The sequence below is a fragment of the Elephas maximus genome, chromosome 3 (assembly GCF_024166365.1).
Source record: "Elephas maximus indicus isolate mEleMax1 chromosome 3, mEleMax1 primary haplotype, whole genome shotgun sequence".
Taxonomy (NCBI): Eukaryota; Metazoa; Chordata; class Mammalia; order Proboscidea; family Elephantidae; genus Elephas; species Elephas maximus.
Window position 1 is genome coordinate 25,873,189 of NC_064821.1, and position 19,556 is coordinate 25,892,744.

Below are 19,556 nucleotides of genomic sequence, written 5' to 3' on the forward strand. Positions count from 1 at the left end.
TACTAAAGATTCAAAGATGGTGGATCCTATTCATGAAATTTCTAATTCATAGGATATGGTATCAAAGATCCCTAAGCTACCCAATCAAGGTCAGAAAATTTAAAGCCTGTAATTGAAATGCTTTTTAAAATTCTCCTTACAAAAGGTGGAGTGGGCACTAGAGAAAATTCAAAGAATCCTATTATTACTTTCGCTCCTTTGACTCGTATAGAACTGCATAGTATTGCCAAAAATATTCCAAATTGAGGTGAGGATGCTCATAGATTTCCTAAAGAATTCAGGATCCTTATTGTTGTTAGGTGTCGTCGAGTCGGTTCTGACTCATAGTGACCCTATGCACAATAGAACGAAACACTGCTCGGTCCTGTGCCATCCTTACAATCATTGTTATGCTTGAGCTCATTGTTGCAGCCACTGTGTCAATCCACCTCGTTGAGGGTCTTCCTCTTTTCCGCTGACCCTGTACTCTGCCAAGCATGATGTCCTTCTCCAGGGACTGGTCCCTCCTGACAACATGTCCAAAGTATATAAGATGCAGTCTCGCCATCCTTACCTCTAAGGAGCATTCTGGCTGCACTTCCTCCAAGACAGATTTGTTCATTCTTTTGGCAGTCCATGGTATATTCAATATTCTTCGCCAACAGCAAAATTCAAAGGCGTCAACTCTTCTTTGATCTTCCTTATTCATTGTCCAGGTTTCACATGCATCTGATGTGATTGGAAATACCATGGCTTGGGTCAGGCGCACTTCAGTCTTCAGGGTGACATCTTTGCTCTTCAACACTTTGAAGAGGTCCTTTGCAGCAGATTTGCCCAATGCAATGCATCTTTTGAGTTCTTGACTGCTGCTTCCATGGCTGTTGATTGTGGATCCAAGTAAAATGAAATCCTTGATAACTTTAACCTTTTCTCCATTTATCATGATGTTTCTCACTGGTCTGGTTGTGAGGATTTTTGTTGTCTTTATGTTTAGGTGTAATCCATACTGAAAGCTGTAGTCTTTGATCTTCATCGGTAAGCACGTCATGAGTTCTCTTCAGTTTCAGCAAGCAAAGTTGTGTCATCTGCGTCTCGCAAGTTGTTAATGATTCGTCCTCCAATCCTGATGCCCTATTCTTCTTCCTATAGTCCAGTTTCTCGGATTATTTGCTCAGCATTCGGATTGAATGTGTATGGTGAAAGGATGCAACCCTGACCAACATTTAACAACTTTAAGCCATGTGGTATCCCCTTGTTCTGTTCAAATGACTGTCTCTTGATTTATGTATGCCTTAAAAAAAAATTTTTTTTTTATGATCTATGCAGTCAATAAAACACAGGTACACATCTCCTAGTTTTCTCTGCTTTTAGCTGGGATCCATCTGACATCACCTATCATATCCCTGGTTCATGCATCCTCTTCTGAATCCAGTTTGAATTTGTGGCAGTTCCCAGTCAATATACTACTGCTCATGCTTTTGAATGATCTTCAGCAAAATTTTACTTTGTGTGATATTAATGGTATTGTTCGATAATTTCTGCATTCAGTTGGATCACCTTTCTCGGGAATAGGCATAAATATACATCTCTTCCAGTCAGTTGGCCTGGTAGCTGTCGTCCAAATTTCTTTGCATAGATGAGCGAGCACTTCCAGCACTGCATTTGTTTGTGAAAACATCGCCATTGGTTTCTGTCAATTCCTGGAGCCTCGTTTGTTGCCAATGCCTTCAGTGCAGCTTGGACTTCTTCCTTCAGTACCATTAAGTTATTGATCATATTCTCCCTCCTGAAATGGCTGATTGTCAACCAATTCATTTTAATATAGTGACACAATCTTTATATTTCTTCCATCTTGTTTTGATGCTTCCCCTGTTTTAATATTTTCCCAGTAGAGTCCTTCGATATTGCAACTGGAGGCTTGAAATTTTTCTTCGGTTCTTTCAGCTTGAGAAACGTCTACGGTGTTTTTCACTTTTGATTTTCTATCTCCATCTTTTGCACATGTCATTATAATACTTTACTTTGTCTTCTTGAGGCACCCTTTGAACTCTGTTCAGCTCCTTGAGTTCATCATTTCTTCTGTTTGTTTTAGCTACTCAGTGTTCAAGAGCAAGTTTCAGTTTCTTCTGGCATCCATTTAGATCTTTTCTTTCTTTCCTGTCTTTTTAATCACCTCTTGCTTTCTTCACATATGATGTCTTTTACAACATTCCACAACTCATCTGGTCTTTGGTCATTAGGGTTCAATGCATCAAATCTATTCTTGAAATAGTCTCTAAATTCAGGTGGGATATACTCAAGGTCATACTTTGACTCTTGTGGACTTGTTCCAATTTTCTTCAGCTTCAACTTGAACTTGCATATGAGCAGTTGGTGGTCTGTTCTAGAGTCTGCCCCTGGCCTTATTCTCACTGAGGATATTGAGCTTTTCTATCTTCTCTGTCCATAGATGTAGTCGATTTGATTCCTGTGTATTCCATTCAGCCAGGACCACATGTGTGGCTGCTGTTGTCGTTGAAAAAACGTATTTGCAATGAAGACTTTGTTGGTCTTACAAAATTCTATCATTCGATCTCTGGCATCATTTCTATCACCAAGGCCGTATTTTCCAACTACAGATCTTTCTTGTCTCCAAGTTTCACGTTCCAATCACCAGTAATTATCAGTGCAACCAGATCACATGTTTGATTAATTTAAGACTGCAGAAGCAGGTAAAATATCTTCAATTTCTTCATCTTTGACTTCTGATGTTGGTGTGTAACTTTGACTAATACTCATATTAACTGGTCTTCCTTGCAGGCATAAGGATATTATTCTATCACCGACAATATTGTACTTCAGGAAAGATCTTGAAATGTTCCTTTTGATGATGAATGCAATATCATTCCTCTTCAGTTAGTCATTCCTGTCAGAGTAGATCATATGATCGTCCAAATCAAAATGGACCATACCAATCCATTTCAGCTCACTTATGCCTAGGATATCAATATTTATGTGTTCCATTTCATTTTTTATTTTCAATTTTCCTATTTTCATACCTTATACATTCCATGTTCTAATTATTAATAGATATTTGCAGATGTTTCTTCCATTTTGAATCGTGCCACACCAGCAAATGAAGGTCCTGAAAGCTTGACTCCATGTACGTCATTAAGGTCAGCTCTACTTTGAGGAGACAGCTCTTTCCCAGTTGTATTTTGAGTGCCTTCCATCCTGAGGGGCTCATCTTCTGGCACTATACCAGACAATGTTCTGCTGCTATTCATAAGATTTTCAGGGGCCACTTCTTTTCAGAAGTAGACCACTGGGTCCTTCTTCCTAGGCTTAGTCTGGAAGCTCAGCTGAAACGTGTGCACCATGGATGACCCTGCCGGTATTTGAACACCGATGGCACAGCTTCCAGCATCATGGCAACACACAAGCCCCCACAGTATGACAAACTGGCAGATGAGTGGGGGGAAGTTCTCCCTTAGTCCTTCTAAACTTAAGAAGTACTACTCTTGGATCTCATAAACTTATACCTTATGAAATAATTACTGGAAGGACTATGATCTTTCCCTACATTGCCTACTGATTCTAACTTAGTACAACTTGAATTAATAAAATATTATCAATCTTTAACTCAGTAGTCTAAGAAATATCTTCCATAGTTTAAAAAGGCATTTGCAAAAAAGAAATCTGACCCTCCTCCATTAATTAATATTAACCAAGGAAAATATGTTTACCTGTATTTAATTGGTTATGCAAAGACATACAACTGTGTGGAACACGCCAAATTATGGATAACATTGTAAAAAATGGGAATTCCAGAACACTTAATTGTGCTTATGAGGAACCTGTACATAGATCAAGAGACAGTCATTCAAACAGAACAAGGGGATGCTGCGTGGTTTAAAGTCAGGAAAGTTGTGTATCAGGGTTGTATCTTTGCACCATAATTATTCAATCTGTATGCTGAGGAAATAATCCAAGAAGCTGGACTATATGAAGGAGAATGGGACATCAGGACTGGAGGAAGACTTATTAACAACCTGTGATATGCAGATGACACAAACTTGCTTGCTGAAATTGAAGACTTGAATTGAAGCAAATACTGATGAAAATCAAAGACTACAGGCTTCAGTATGAGTTACACTTTGATATAAAGAAAACAAAAATCCTCACAGCTGGACCAATAAGGAATATCATGAGAAATGGAGAAAAGATTGAAGTTGTCAAGGATCCATAATCAACACCCATGGAAAGGGCAGTCAAGTAATCAAATGACACATTGCATTGGGCAAATCTGCTACAAAAGGCCTCTTTAAAGTGTTAAAAAGCAAAGATGTCACCTTAACAACTAAGGCCCACCTGACCCAAGCCATGGTGTTTTCTATCATCTTAGATGCATTAGAAAGCCGGACAATGAATAAGGAAAACTGAAGAATTGACACCTTGGAATTATGGTGTTGGTGAAGAATTTTGAATATACCGTGGACTGCCAAAAGAACTAACAAATCTGTCTTAGAATAAGTACACCCAGAATGCTCCTTAAAGGCAAGGATGGTGAGACTTCGTCTCATGTATTTTGGACTTGTTATCAGGAGTGATCAGTTCTTGGAGAAGGACATGATGCTTGGTAAAGTAGAGGGTCAGTGAAAAAGAGGAAAACCTTCAGCAAGATGGACTGACACAGTGGCTGCAACAACAACGGGCTCAAGCATAAAAACAATTGTGAGGATGGCGCAGGACCGGCAGTGTTTCATTCTGTTGTACATAAGGTCACTACGAGTCAGAACTGACTGGACAGTACCTAACAACAACAAAATAAAATAAAATATTCATATTCAGAGAGCATGTTTATATGCCAATTATCTTCACAGATTTTTTCATTCTTTTGTTTTTCTGTCATCCATCTTCCATGGAGGTAAGTGCTTATGCTAATATATAGGCCATCTTTTAAAAGCCTTTTCAAATTAAATTCTAACCATTGGCTACAGTGAACATCAAATTTTGAGAACCATGTTTTTGTTAAATGCAAAAAATCACCGATCCAAAATACAGCATTAGTGTACAATGCCACCAATGATTAAACAATAATTAACTTTTAAGAAACGCTGTGTTTCCTTTTTTCATTTTATCCAGGATTAATTGTATCAACATTACACAATCTCAGGAAAATATCCAGTGTTGAATTTGCTTTTTTTTTTTTTTTTTTGTCTCTATCTCTAACAGATTGGTAAAACCAAAAACCAAACCAATCGCATTGCCCTCTTGTTGGTTCCAATTTATGGGAACTCCATGTGTTACAGAATAGAACTGCTTCATAGGATTCTCTTGGCTGTATTCTTTACAGAAACAGATCACCAGACCTTTCTTCTGCTGTGCCACTGGATAAGTTTGAACTACCAACTTTTAGGTTAGCAGCCAATTTCAAACTGCTTGTGCTACCCAGAGACCCTAATGGCTTTGTAAAAGCACAAACATTAGTGAATAATAGGCCCTCATCAAATACACTTAGTTAGATTTCAAGAATTTAAAAACAGGGAGATTCTAAAGTCAGCCCTTTTATGCCTACTTATGAAGCGCTTTTTTCTGATATGAAGATTGTATTTCTAATGTCAGCTCCTTGAAGACAACTCAGTTTTTCATTTCTCTTGGCAAGTCCAATATGAATGCAAAGGTAAAAATAGCAGAATAATATGACAAACACCTGTATGGTTTGCACATCTGTAAAATGTGGATATTAATTGAGCCTATTGAGATATTAGATTAAAAGATACATACAAAGTACTTAGACCAGTGGTTCTCAATCCTGATTTACCTTATAATTGCTGTGGATCTTTTAAAATATACTGATGACCTGGATACAGCCTTTCAGTTAGCAGCCGTCACTCTCAATCACTGTACCACTAGGGCAGTGGATACAGCCTAGAACCAATCAAATTAAGCTCTCTACCTGTGAATCCCCTTGGACATCCTAAAGAACAGCCAGCGTTGAGAACCATTGCCTTAGAATATTATCAGGTACTTAGTAAATGGTCCACTAATGTTACTGTCTTTGTTATTTAGTGGTGCAATAACAGAAATACCACAAGTAGGTGGCTTTAACAAACAGAAATTTATTGTTGTTAGGTGCCACAGAGTCAGTTCTGACTCATAGCCACCCTGTGTACAACAAAAGGAAACACTGCCCGGTCCTGCACCATCCTCACAATCATTTTTATGCTTGAGTCTATTATTGCAGCCACTGAGTTGATCCATCTTGTTGAAAGTCTTCCTCTTTTTTGCTGACTCTCCACTTTATCAAGCATGACGTCCTCCTTCAGGGACTGGCCTCTCCTGATAACTTGTTCAAAATATATGAGACAAAGTCTTGCCATCTTTGCCTCTAATGAGTATTCTGGCTGGACTTCTTCCAAGGCAGATGTGTTTGTTCTTCTGACAGTCCATGGTATATTCAATATTCTTTGCCAACACTGTAATTCAAAGGCATCAATTCTTTTTTGATCTTCCTTATTCATTGCTCAGCTTTCACAAGCATATGAGGCAATTGAAAGCACCATGGCTTCCTCAGGCACACCTTACTCCTTAAAGTGACATTTTTGCTTTTAACGCCTAAAAGAGATCTTTTGCAGCAGATTTGCCCAGTGCAATAGCGTGCTTTGATTTCTTGACTTTAAACCACGCAGTATCCCCTTGTTCTGTTGGAACGACTGCCTCTTAATCTATCTACAGTTTCCTTATGAGCACAATTAAGTGTTCTGAAATTCCTATTATTCACAATATTATCCATAATTTGTTATGATCCACACAGTTGAATGCCTTTGCATAATACTGGTAAGCATCTTTCTGGTCTTTTCTGCTTTCAGCCAGGATCTCTCTGACAGCAATGATATCCCTCATTCCATGTCCTCTTCAGAATCCGGCTTGAATTTCTGGCAGTTTCCTGTCGATATACTATTCCAACCAATTTTAACTGATCTTCAGCAAAATTTTACTTGAGTGTGATATTAATGATATTGTTCAATAATCTCCGCATTCTGTCAGATCACTTTCCTTTGAATGGGTACAATATGGATCTCTTCTAGTCAGTTGGCTAGTTAGCTGATTCCAAATTTCCTAGCATAAACACATGAACACTTCCAGGGCTGCAAACATTTGTTGAAATGTCTTAATTGGTATTCTGTCAATTTCTGGAACCTTGTTTTTGCCAATGCCTTGAGTGTAGCTTGGACCTCTTCCTTAAGTACCATGGGTTCTTGACCATATGCTACCTCCTTAAATAGTAGAACATCAACCCGTTCTTTTGGTACAGTGATTGTGTGTATTCTTTCCACTTTCTTTTGATGGTTTCTGTTTCGTTTAATATTTTCTCCATAGAATTATTCAATATTGAAAGTTGAGGCTAGAGTTTTTTCTTCAGTTCTTTCAGCTTGAGAAATACTGAGCATATTCTTCCCTCTTTTGTTTCCTTATCTCCAGGTTTTTGCACATTTCAGTATAATAGTTTACTTTGTCTTCTCGAGACACTCTTTGAAATACTCTGTTCAGCTCTTTTACTTCATCATTTCTTCCCTTCACTTCAGCTACTCTGCATTGAAGAGACTGTTCTTTAGGAGGCTAGAAATATGAATTCAGAGTGCCAGCTCTAGGGAAGGCTTTTTATGTCAGCTCTGGAGAAATGTCCTTATCTCTTTGAGCTTCTGCTCCTGGGCAATCTTCATCTGATGTGGGGTCTATCTTCCCCCGTAGCTCCCTTTTGATTGGTTGTTTAATCTCTTTTATATCCCTGGAGAAGGATGTCACGCTTGGTAAAATAGTGGATCATCAAAAAAGATGAAGACCCTCAACCAGATGGACTGACACAGTGGATGCAACAATGGGCTCAAGTATAACAATGATTGTGCAAATGGTGCAGGACTGGGCAGTGTTTCATTCTGTTGTACATAGGGTCGCTATGAGTCAGAACTGACTGGACAGCACCTAACAACAACATCAACAATTCTCCTGGAAGCCTAAGATTGAAAATAAAACAAGCAGGATAGATGTTTTCCACGATGTAATTAAATGTTTACAAATACACTAATTTATTCCAAATACTATTAGGAAGCAGTCCCAATGATATGTACATTTTAGGCAACAAGTCTTTTAAGATAAATCCAGAACTCTGGAGTTGTTTTAATAAACCATTCAAAAAAAAAAAAAAAAAAAACAGAGAACAGGAGGGCACTCTCCTTATCTGTTTCCTATATAGTTATAGAAAGAAGGTAGTTACTGGAGGAGACTAGGAAAATGATATAAAATATTGCTTTATAAAATATTTATGGAAGCTTTTTGACAGGACCTGGAGCATTGCCTGACTTCTATATCATTGGGGATACCACATACTTAACACAATCTAAGACTCTTCTGACCAAATGTCTGTGTCTTTGTAGTACATGACTTTCTAAAACTGGATTGGGATGATGAATATACAACTAAATGAATTTATGTAAACCATTCAATTACAATATTGGGTTGATTTTATGGAACGTAAATGATACCTCACTGAAGTTGTTAAAGATAAATTTTCAGGAAGTTTTCCAAGGAATTATTCAAGGTGAGCTGAAAATATATTTTTTTTCCAGCAGTTGCTACTACACATGAATATGATTATGCTTACCACTCTTAATTTGAGATCTTTTTTTATTTTCTTTTTTTATACCTCTCCAGTCTCTTTCTCAAATTGTACATAGTAGATATGAAATACGCATTTGAGTGGCAAGCTATCACCACTGACTGCTCTGACAGGGATCACAAAAGAGAGTCCCAAGCAGAGCTGGAGAAAACTGTACAACAAAATTCTAACTCACAAAAAAAGATCAGACTTACTGGTCTTATGGAGGCTGGAAAAACCCGAGAGTATGGTCACTGGACACTCTTTGAAGTCATCACTGAAGTCACTCCTGATGTTCACCCTTCAGCCAAAGATAAAAAAAAAAAAAAAGAGAGAGAGGCCATAAAACAAAAGAAGGCTAAAGGGCCACACCAACCCAGAGGCAAGGATGAGAAGGCAGGAGGTGACAGGGAAGCTGATAATGAGAAACCTAAGGTCGAGAAGGAGAGAGTATTGACAAGGTGTGGGGATAGCAACCAATGTCACAAAGCAATATGTGTATTAACTGTTTAATGAGAAACTAATTTGCTCTGTAAACCTTCATCTAATGCACAAGAAAAAAAGAAAGAAATACACATTTGATTAAACTTAATGGAATCAGTGAATTGAAGCCATGTCAAAAAAGACTTTTGTCACTAAAAAATTATGATTTTTCAGTTAATTGTTTCTTTCCTATTTTTTTAGTTTTGTTTTGACCTCAAAGTCCCCAGTTCCTTTCATGACTCCCTTAATGCTCCTCAGTTTTTATCAACTGTCTTAGTTTTGGTTCTTGCAGAAGCAGACACTGAGACAAGGATTCAAGTGCAAGCAATTTACTTGAAGGAGCAAGGAATATGGATGGGAGAGAAAAGTGACACAGGGAAGGAAACATATCCAATAAAACTTGCACTGAGTCAGCTACCATAGTGAGTGAGCAGAGTTTTCATCTTAGAATTATCTCAGGTAAGGTGATATATCCCACACTTCTCAGTGAAGCCTGCCCCTGGAAATACATAATTCTCAGTCACTTCTGCCACCAAGCATTTGGCAAAGTAGGTCCCAGCTGGTGCTGTCCGTTGGAAGTCAGACTGGTGTGCAAAATAAAGATGGTAAGAGGATCCAGGGAATGTGAGAGGACCATTGACAGCAACTACCACTCCACATTTCGCTGGACAGAATCAATCTACCAATATTCCTGTCAAAAAAAGGAAGTTCTGAATGCATTCCACAAGCATGCAACTACCATTCCTGAAGACACTTCCAGAGAATCCCAGAAAATTAAGCCATGTGAGGGAGGGAACAACTCTTATTCCATTGTATTCATTACTACATATTTTTGGGCCTTGGGAGTATATCTTAAAATTGCAATGACAAGGCATAAAGGCAAAATAAAATAAGGAAAGAGAGAAAGTAAAGAAGAAGAAAGAAAGAAAATAAGCAAGGAAGGACCACAAAGAATGAATCAACATCCCAGGCAGTATATTACTACAAACCATCTGAAAAAATCATCTATCAAATCTAGATTCCCACACTTAAGGTTGAAAACCACATCATTGTTCTTATGAAAAGGTAGGTGTATTAATTCAATGATGAGTTGCCAGGTTTGAATCCGTCTAAATTTGAGGCTCTTCCTCTGAAAAATGGAGTGAATAAGAATATATTTCAAAGAAATGTTATCATGGTTAAATGAAATCATGTATGTAAAGCAATGAGCACAGTTCGCATGTGGGAAGCACTTGGTTATGACAATTGTATGATTTTAATTTTATTTCTTTCAAGGAAAAACACACATATAACCAAATTAAAATGAAGAGCATCAATGCTTCAGAGATTAACCTTTGGGGAAACCATGTCAGCACTTGACATGATAAATGCTGCAAATCTAAGGTTGGCATTTTCAGGAATGGCCCTAAGAAAGCTGACCAAAGAAAAATTTATGGACAGCCTATAGTAAATAAGAGTCAGAAGTAATTAATGAAGAAAGAGTTGAGGGAAAGTAGTACATTAACAAGTAGAAAGGAAAATCATAGGTGTTTTGGGACTGGAAGAAACGGTGCATGTCTTTTTGGAAGAAAAAAAGAATCAGGATATTTAAAATGATGATATTTGGCTTTGGGGACCATGAAGCCCATTTAACCCTGAGACCAGTAATCATCATCATGGAAAAGAGGCTGCTCTGCAGAGGAGCCTTCCCAGGGCTCCCTTCACATCCTTATTCCTTAGGCTGTATACGAAGGGGTTCAACATGGGAGTGACGACAGTGTACATCACTGAGGCAATAGAGCTTTTCTGGGAAGAATGGGTTACAGCAGAACTGAGGTATATCACAAGGCCTGGCCCATAGAACAAGAAGACCACAGAGAGGTGAGACCCACAGGTGGAAAATGCCTTATACTTGTCCCCAGAAGAGGACATCCTCATTAAGGAGGAGACAATCTGAGAATAAGACAAGAGGATCCCTGTGAAGGGAAATGCACCCAGCATGGCAGTCGATACATACAAGAAGATGTTATCAATGAAGGTATCAGAGCAGGCTAATTTAATAATCTGAGCCAGTTCACAGAAAAAATGTGGAATTTCAGTGCCTATACAGAAGTTCAACCGCAACATCAGTAGAATGTGAAACAGAGCAAGCCAGAAAATGATGACCCAAGACATCAGAACCAACAAGACACAGAGCCGGGGGTTCATGATGACTGTGTAGTGCAGGGGGTGACAGATGGCCACAAATCGGTCATAGGCCATAATGGTCAGGAGAAAATTGTCCAGTCCAGCAAAAATCATGAAGAAATACACCTGAGTGAGGCATCCTATGTAGGAGATGTCTTTGCTCTGTGTCTGGATGTTCACCAGCATCTTTGGGACCGTGGTGGTGATGAAACAGATGTCAACAAAGGACAGGTTGGAGAGGAAGAAGTACATGGGGGTGTGGAGGTGGGGGTCAGAGCTGACAGCCAGAATGATGAACAGGTTCCCAAGCACAGCGACCATGTACATGGACAGGAAGAGTCCAAAAAAGAGGGGCTGAAGTTCAGAATCCTCTGAGAGGCCCAGCAGGAGAAATTCTGAAAGTTTTGTTTGGTTTTCTGCTTCCATGTAGCTAGTGTGTAGGCTGGAGAAAGTAAAAGCAACATTCAATGAACTGCCAACTGGCATCTCAGCTAGTCATCACCTTTACAATATGACTTCCTTTTTGTTATTGAGTTCTTCCAATGGCAGTGACTCTCTCAGCCACAGGTAGTCCTTTTCCGTTTTAAATGTGTATAATTATTCAGACACTTTAATTTAGCAGAAAGCTCTCTCTTTTTAGCTTGTATTCACTGGTTCTAATTCTGCTATTTGAATCTGTGCACATGAACTAATTTCTTCTTTGTTTTGACCCTTCCAAGCTAATTGGAAACATATCATGTGATCTCCCAAGTATGTTCTTTTTCCTGATAACCCCCTTACCTCCTTCGTTCTGGTAGCTCTGCGTTAGTGATTAAAGGCCATCTGAGTGGAAAATCCATGTCTTAAAGGTGACCTGTCACATTCTATTGATATAACAGTTAACTCTTGGTACCTTATTTTTTTTAAAAAATCTGGTTATTACCATTACCTACTTTGTGAGGATTAGAAATGCCTTTGTGAACAGAATGATATCAATTAATAATGCCAAAAAACAAAACCCAAACCCATTGAGTTGATCCTGACACACAGTGACCCTATAAGACATATTAGAACTGCCCCATAGGACTTTCAAGGCTGCAGTCTTTATGGAAGCCGATTGTCACATCTTTCTCCCCATGGAGCAGCTGGTGGGTTTGAACAGGTGACCTTTTAGTTAGCAGCCAAGTGCTTTTCCACTGCAATACCAGTGCTTCTAATTAATAATAGCCCGGTGGTGCAGTGGTTAAGAACTAGGCTGCTATTCAAAAGATGGGCAGTTTGAATCCACCAGCGACTCCTTGGAAACCCTGTGGGGCAGTTCTGCTCTGTCCCGTAGGGTTACTGTAAGTCTGAATCCACTCTACAGCAACGGGTTTGGTTTGGTTATGTATTATTAAACTGTTCCTTTTATGACAATTATTTTAGATGCATAATTCTCTCAAGCTAAAGCATAAATCTGTGATTTCAAAAATGAGTGTTTAAATCATACTACCTGGAATAGAATTTTGCTTCTACCAACTTACTACCTGTGTGACCTGGAGAAAGTTACTTAATCTCTCTTAGCTATAGGTAACTCACCTTTCCAATGACAGTAGTAAATATTTCCTACATAATGAGATTGATGAGTAAATTCAATGAGATGATGCATGCAATTTTTCTAGTATGGTGCCTCTAACTAAACCTATAAAATCCATTGCCATCAAGTCAATTCTGACTCACAGAGGCCCTACAGCTCAGAGTAGAATTGCCCCATAGAGTTTCCAAGGACTGCCTGGTGGATTCAAACTGCCAGCCTTTTGGTTAGCAGAGGTAGCTCTTAACCACTATACCACCAGGGTTTCCATGATATAAGTAGACAGTTGCTAATTATGAGCTTCTGTTTTTATCATCACGTCTTGCACGTCTATGACTTATCAATATCTCCTTTAAGCCATGGCAGCCATTGAGGATGGGATTGTGATGACTACAAACACAACAGGTCTGTTACCTCTTTTGACCTCCATGCATCTCTTCCAATTAGCGAAGATCCCTATGGCTCCCTTTTTCAGAAACCACCTGCCAGATGGATTCTTCCAAGAAGAGGAAAGGCCATGTGGACTATATAGATAAGAGGAGACAATAAAAGCACACAACCATTAAAATCCAATACAAGACATGTGTGTGCTCCTGTGTACATGCTCTTGATTGAGAATGTGTTGTATTAAAATCAGTGAAGTTACTTAAAATGAATAAGATGAATAAATTAGATTAAATATATTAAAAACTTCTACAGAGCAAGTCATACTAAAGGAAATTAAAAATCAAATTTAATATTTGAAAATAAATGTTTACATTTTCCACAAAAGAAAAATAGTATTATTCATGCATAAAGAATAGTAATTAATAAAAAGATTTTTAAAAAATCATTGAGGACGTATAATCTAATCTGTGGAGATGAGTAAGAAAAGCTTTTCTGAAATAGGATCATTTGAGCTGAAAGAAGAAGAATAGGTAACCAACTGTCCGTCAGAGCAAGTCAGGAAAAGACAAGCAAAAAAAGGCTGAGAGGATAAAAGTTTTGGTTGCCCTGTGTGGCAGTGAGGTTTGTAACGGAAGGGATTTCAGAGGCCAGTGAATTGGAGAGCAGAAGTTGAGAGCTAGGAAGGACAGAGTTTGTGAGGTCCACAAACAGAGCATTAGGTACTTTTCCTTAACGTCCCTTTTATGTGGGCAATTTTAAGTTTACTTGTAAGTCAGAGATAGTGACTTTGTTTACCCATCATTGCCTGAAGCCAATATAGAATGGCTGTTTTAAAACCGCAGCCAACAGGACAATCTACGTTAAAGTGCTAAAATGTTTGTGGTAAATTCATGAATAAACCAAGGCAAACTAACCCCACGTTAGCCATTCTCCTGAACATTTCAGACGGGAAGAGGAAATGGATCTGAATACTAAAACCTCAGAAATAATTACATTATTTGTAGATGGATATTGTGGACACTAAGTAGAAATAGCATAAAAAATACAACTTTTAAGTGCTACCAGTAAGTTGACTGGATATTAAAGAAATATTTAGAGACCAATAACTTTTCATTTAGGCAAAAACCCTTAGGGAATATATAAAAAAAAAGATCACATTAGGAATAAAATAGACAATACCTCCTGCATAATAGATGTTCATCGAGTAGGTAATGGATAAATTACTGGATATAAGAAATCTAACAGCAATCTACAATTTCTAGAAGAGAGTGGAGAAGTCATATTTGATGAGAGAGATAAGATAAAACGTCAAAACTGGTTGAATCAGAGTTTTTCTGGCAAATTACACATTCAGGAAATGGCCATTTGCAACTCTTCTTGGAGGGAGGCTTTAAATTCCAGAAAGACAAAGAAGAAATAGAAAGAGAGCTGCAGAAGACTGGCTGCAATGGAAACTAAAGTGCTTTCAAAGTACAAGGAGTTCACCTTCCTAAACAAATACGGGAAGTTTCAGAAGCATTACCAGAGAGACAAAGCCCAGTACCTACTTTTTTTCCTCTTTTTCTTCTTACTCCACCAGCCCTAAACGTGACACTCTAACTCTTTCTCATGGTATCACTGAAGCTGTTTCCCTTCTCCATGGCCTATGTCTGGGAAGCCCGATTTGATTTTCACCAAGGCTGAAATCAAATATTTACAGGGTGACAGACAATGAGGACACGTTTAAAGTTTCCAGAGTCTCTGGGGTTGAATCAAGAGTTCATTTAAAAAAAAAAAAAAAAATTGTTCCATCGTCCTTCCACTCTCTAAAGGATTCAGTTCCCTTGGTTACTAAGAAGATAAAATGGAAAATTTTCTTCCAATTTTGTCTCTTCAAAGCAGCTATTGGGGTGCGGGAGGGTGAAGTGGCCTTATTTCCTCTAAGGAGCAATTCTTCTATCTTTAGTTTGATATAAAGTAACAAGCTGTCTCCTGAGGGAAGTTTAACATCTACAAGGAACCAGACCTAGGAACTATGCATCTTAGAGTGAAATCCAACCCTGGGAAGTGTTTGCCTTAAAGAATATTTAGAGATTTTATGGGTCACTTGGTGGCCTCAAGGTTATGGAGGCAAAGAGGTTCTATCTGAAGAAAAGCCAACTGATCAATAGTTTTAATGCTGTTAAAAAACTAATAAGACATGGACTGGAAAGTATTACTTGACCTACAGTTGTGACATGGAAGACTTTGTTGATCTTAGAGAAAACTGCATTTATTTCCTGGGTCTGTAAATAAAGGGGTAGGGACAGAAATAATTCAGGTAGGGTGGTTGAAGGAAGGGTGATTGAGTATTGAGGAAATATAGGTGGCAGGTATAATCCTACTGTACAAATGTTTGTTTGGGAAAGGCAAGGAGAGCGATAAAGCATATCTTAAACTGAATATGGAGTCTCGGAAAGTTTTTTTTTCTTTTCTTTTCTTTTTTACATAATGGAGGATTTGGAAACCTTTGTTGCATAATTAAGAGCTATGGCTGCTAACCAAAAAGTCTGCAGTTGGGATCCACAGAGTGCTCTTTGGAAACCCTATAGAGCAGCTCTACTGTTACAGAGTCCCTATGACTCTGTAAGAATTGACTCAACGGCAATGGGTTTGGTTTTGTTTTATGGGAAGATGCATAATTTCAAAGGGAATTATCATACTGTAACATCTGAATACATAGGCAGTTATGGTTACATAATTACCAGGATGTAGTACACACTGAAGGAGCCCTAATAGTACAGTGGTTAAGTGCTTGGCTACTAACCAAAAGGTCGATAGTTTGAATCCAACATCACCTCTTCAGGAGAAAGATATGGCAGTTTTCTTCTGTGAAGATCGCTGTTGTTTTTGTTGTGAGGGGCTATACAGTTGATTCTGACTCATACTGACCTTATGGACAACAGAACAAATCATTGTCCGGTCCTGTGCTATCCTCACAGTTGTTGAGTCCATTCTTGCAGCCACTGTGTCAATTCATGTCATTAAGGGTCTTCCTCTTTTTCACCTCTACCAAGGATGATGTCTCTCTCCAGGGATTGATCCCTCCTGATAATATGTCCAAAGTATGTGAGATGAAGTCTCACCATCCCAACTTCTAGGGAGCATTCTGGCTGTACTTCTTCCAAGACACATTCTTCTGGCAGTTTAACGTCAACCAAACATTTTGGTATAACGGCTCTGTATACTCCTTCCAACTTCTCTCCAAGCTTCCTGCATTATTTAATATTTTCCACATAGAATCCTTCACTATTGCAACTTGAGGCTTGAATTTTTTCTTCAGATATTTCAGCTTCAGAAATGCCGAGCATGTTCTTCCCTTTTGGTTTTTTATCTCTAGCTTTTTATACTTGTCATTATAATATTTTGCTTTGCCTTCTTGAACCACACTTTGAACTCTCCTGTTTAGCTCTTTTACTTCATCATTTCTTCCTTTTGCTTTAGCTGCTCAACATTCAAGAGCAAGTTTCAAAGTCTCCTTTGACACACATTTTGGTCTTTTCTTTCTCTCCTGTCTTTTAAATGACCTCTTGCTTTCTTCATGCATGGCCTTAATGTCATTCCACACCTCGCCTGGTCTTTGGTCATTAGTGTTCAGCACATCAAATCTATGTTGAAGTTATCTCTAAATTCAGGTGGGATATACTCAAGGTCGTACTTTGGCTCTCATCAACTTGTTCTAATTTTCTGCATTTTCAACTTGAACTTGCATATAAGAAATTGATGGTCTGTTCCACAAACGGCCCCTGGCCTTGCTGACTGATGATATTGAGCCTCTCCATCATTTTTTTCCACAGATGTAGTCGATTTGATTCCTGTCAGTTTGTCCTACTGTGGTGGCTTGCATGTTTCTGTGATGCTGGAAGCTATGCCACTGGTATTCAGATACCAGCAGGGTCACCTATGGTAGACAGGTTTCAGCTGAGCTTCCAGACTAAGATGGACTAGGAAGAAGGACCCATCAGTCTACTTCTGAAAAGAAATAACCAGTGAAAACCTTATGAATAGCAGTGGAACATTGTCTGATATACTGCTGGAAGACGAGCCCCCCAGGTTGGAGGGCACTCAAAAGATGACTGGGGAAGAACTGCCTCCTCAAAGTAGAGTTGGCCTTAATGACGTGGATGGAGTCAAGCTTTTGGGACCCTCATTTGCTGATGTGGCATGACTCAAAATGAGAAGAAACAGCTGCAAACATCCATTAATAATCAGAACATGGAATGTACACAGTACGACCCTAAGAAAATTGAAAATCATCAAAAATGAAATGGAACATATAAACATCAATATGCTAAGCATTAGTGAGCTGAAATGGTCTGATATCGTTCATTCTGAATCGGACAATCATATGGTCTACTATGCTGGGAATGACAGCTTGAAGAGGAATGGCATTGCATTCATAGTCAAAAAGAACATTCAAGATCTGTCCTGAAGTACAATGCTGTTAGTGATAGGATAATATCCATATGCCTACAAGGAAGACCAGTTAATATGACTATTATTCAAATTTAGGCACCAACTACTAAGGTCAAAGATGAAGAAATTGAAGATTTTCACCAGCTTCTGCAGTCTGAAATTGATTGAACATGCAATCAGGATGCATTGATAATTACTGGTGATTGGAATGCAAAAGTTGAAAACAAAGAAGAAGGATCGGTAATTGGAAAATATGGCCTTGTTGATAGAAATGATGCCGAGATCACATGATAGAATTTTGCAAGACCAAAGACTTCTTCATTGCAAATACCTTTTTCCACCAAGCATAAGTGGTGACTATACACATGGACCTTGCAAGATGGAATACACAGAAATCATATCAACCACATCTGTTGAAAGAGGTGATGGAAAAGTTCAATATCATCAGTCAAAATATGTGTAGCTAAGTGAAAAAGGACAAGGTGCTAAACAGTTTATAGTGTGTTGCTATTTGTGTAAAATGTTACTAAAGGAAGTTCTTGAAGCCATTATTTTTGGATGCATAACTCAGAAGAAATTGAAATGATGATGCTTCAGGAGAAGAGACATAGGGTACACTGTCAAACAAATCCAAGATTCAAGGTTTTTGATTCCCAGTGTTTCGAACTTTGTTTATCATAACACTTCTCCAGTCCCAACATCCATGACTCTTGACGGGCAGAAGAAAGGCCTGTTGAAAACTTTTCTTAGGGCTCCATTCACGTCCCTGTTCCTCAAGCTATAGACAAAGGGGTTCAACATGGGGGTGACCACTGTGTACATCACCAAGGCAATTGCCCCCTTTGGGGAGGAGGGGACAATGGCAGAATAGACATATACCCCTAACCCTGTACCATAAAATAAGGAAACAACTGTTAGGTGAGACCCACAGGTACAAAAAGCTTTGTACTTTCCCCCAGCTGAGGACATTTTCAATATGGAGGAAATAATCTTAAAGTAAGAGAAAAGAATCCCAGCAAGAGGAACAACACCTAGAGAACCAATCACAGAAAACAACACAATGTAATTGCTGAGAGTGTCAGAACAGGCATACTTGAGGACCTCAGCAAAGCCACAGAAGAAGTGTGAAATTTCTGTGTGTGTACAGAATGAAAGGCTCAACAACATCAGACTACGGAGACAGGAGACTATGACACTGAGGAACCAAGAGATTAGAACCAGCAGGCCACAGAGGTGGGGGTTCATGATGATCATGTAGTGCAGGGGGTGGCAAATGGCTACGAACCGGTCATAGGCCATCACAGTTAGGAGGAAATTATCCAAATACACAAAAACCATAAAAAGGGATGTCTGGGTGATGCAGCCAGCACAGGTGATGATTTTGTTCTGTGTCTGAATGTTCATCAGCATTTTCGGAACTATTGTGGAATTGAAACAAATATCAGAAAAGGACAGGTTGCAGAGGAAGAGGCACATGGGGGTATGGAGGTGGGGATCAGAGCTGAAAGCCAGGATGATGAACAGGTTTCTGAGTAGGGTAACCAGGTACATGGTCAGGAAGAGTCCAAAAAGGAGGGGCTGCAGTCCTGGATCCTCTGAGAGGCCCAGGAGGAGGAATTCCAAGACACCAGTTTGGTTTCCTGGATCCATCTGGCTGATATTTCTATAAGGAAACAGGTGAGAGGAATGGTAATTAAAACAAAGAAACAGGAGTTCCTAAATATAAACAAACTTTCATCACATTCATGCCTAGAAGAAAACAGAAAAGCACACATTTTGATGAACAATCCAATATGCATTCATTGAAAGGGAATACAAATGTCATTATCTTCTTCTGGTATCACTTTTTGCGGAAATCTACTCCCTCCTTCTAGTCTTTATCACAAATTAGTCATGGCCTTCAAGATATCTCCATAG

The 19,556-nt window shown here is 38.8% G+C and overlaps 2 protein-coding genes across 2 annotated transcripts; both read right to left on the reverse strand.

Moving 5' to 3' along the window:
* Nucleotides 1-10,753: 10,753 nt before the first annotated feature.
* On the reverse strand, nt 10,754-11,692 carry LOC126072091 (olfactory receptor 7D4-like). Its single transcript, XM_049876758.1, has one exon. The coding sequence runs from the start codon at nt 11,690-11,692 to the stop codon at nt 10,754-10,756; it is 939 nt and encodes a 312-aa protein (XP_049732715.1).
* A 6,622-nt stretch (nt 11,693-18,314) lies between these two features.
* On the reverse strand, nt 18,315-19,289 carry LOC126071157 (olfactory receptor 7A10-like). The gene has a single exon (XM_049875416.1). The coding sequence runs from the start codon at nt 19,287-19,289 to the stop codon at nt 18,315-18,317; it is 975 nt and encodes a 324-aa protein (XP_049731373.1).
* Nucleotides 19,290-19,556: the final 267 nt, after the last annotated feature.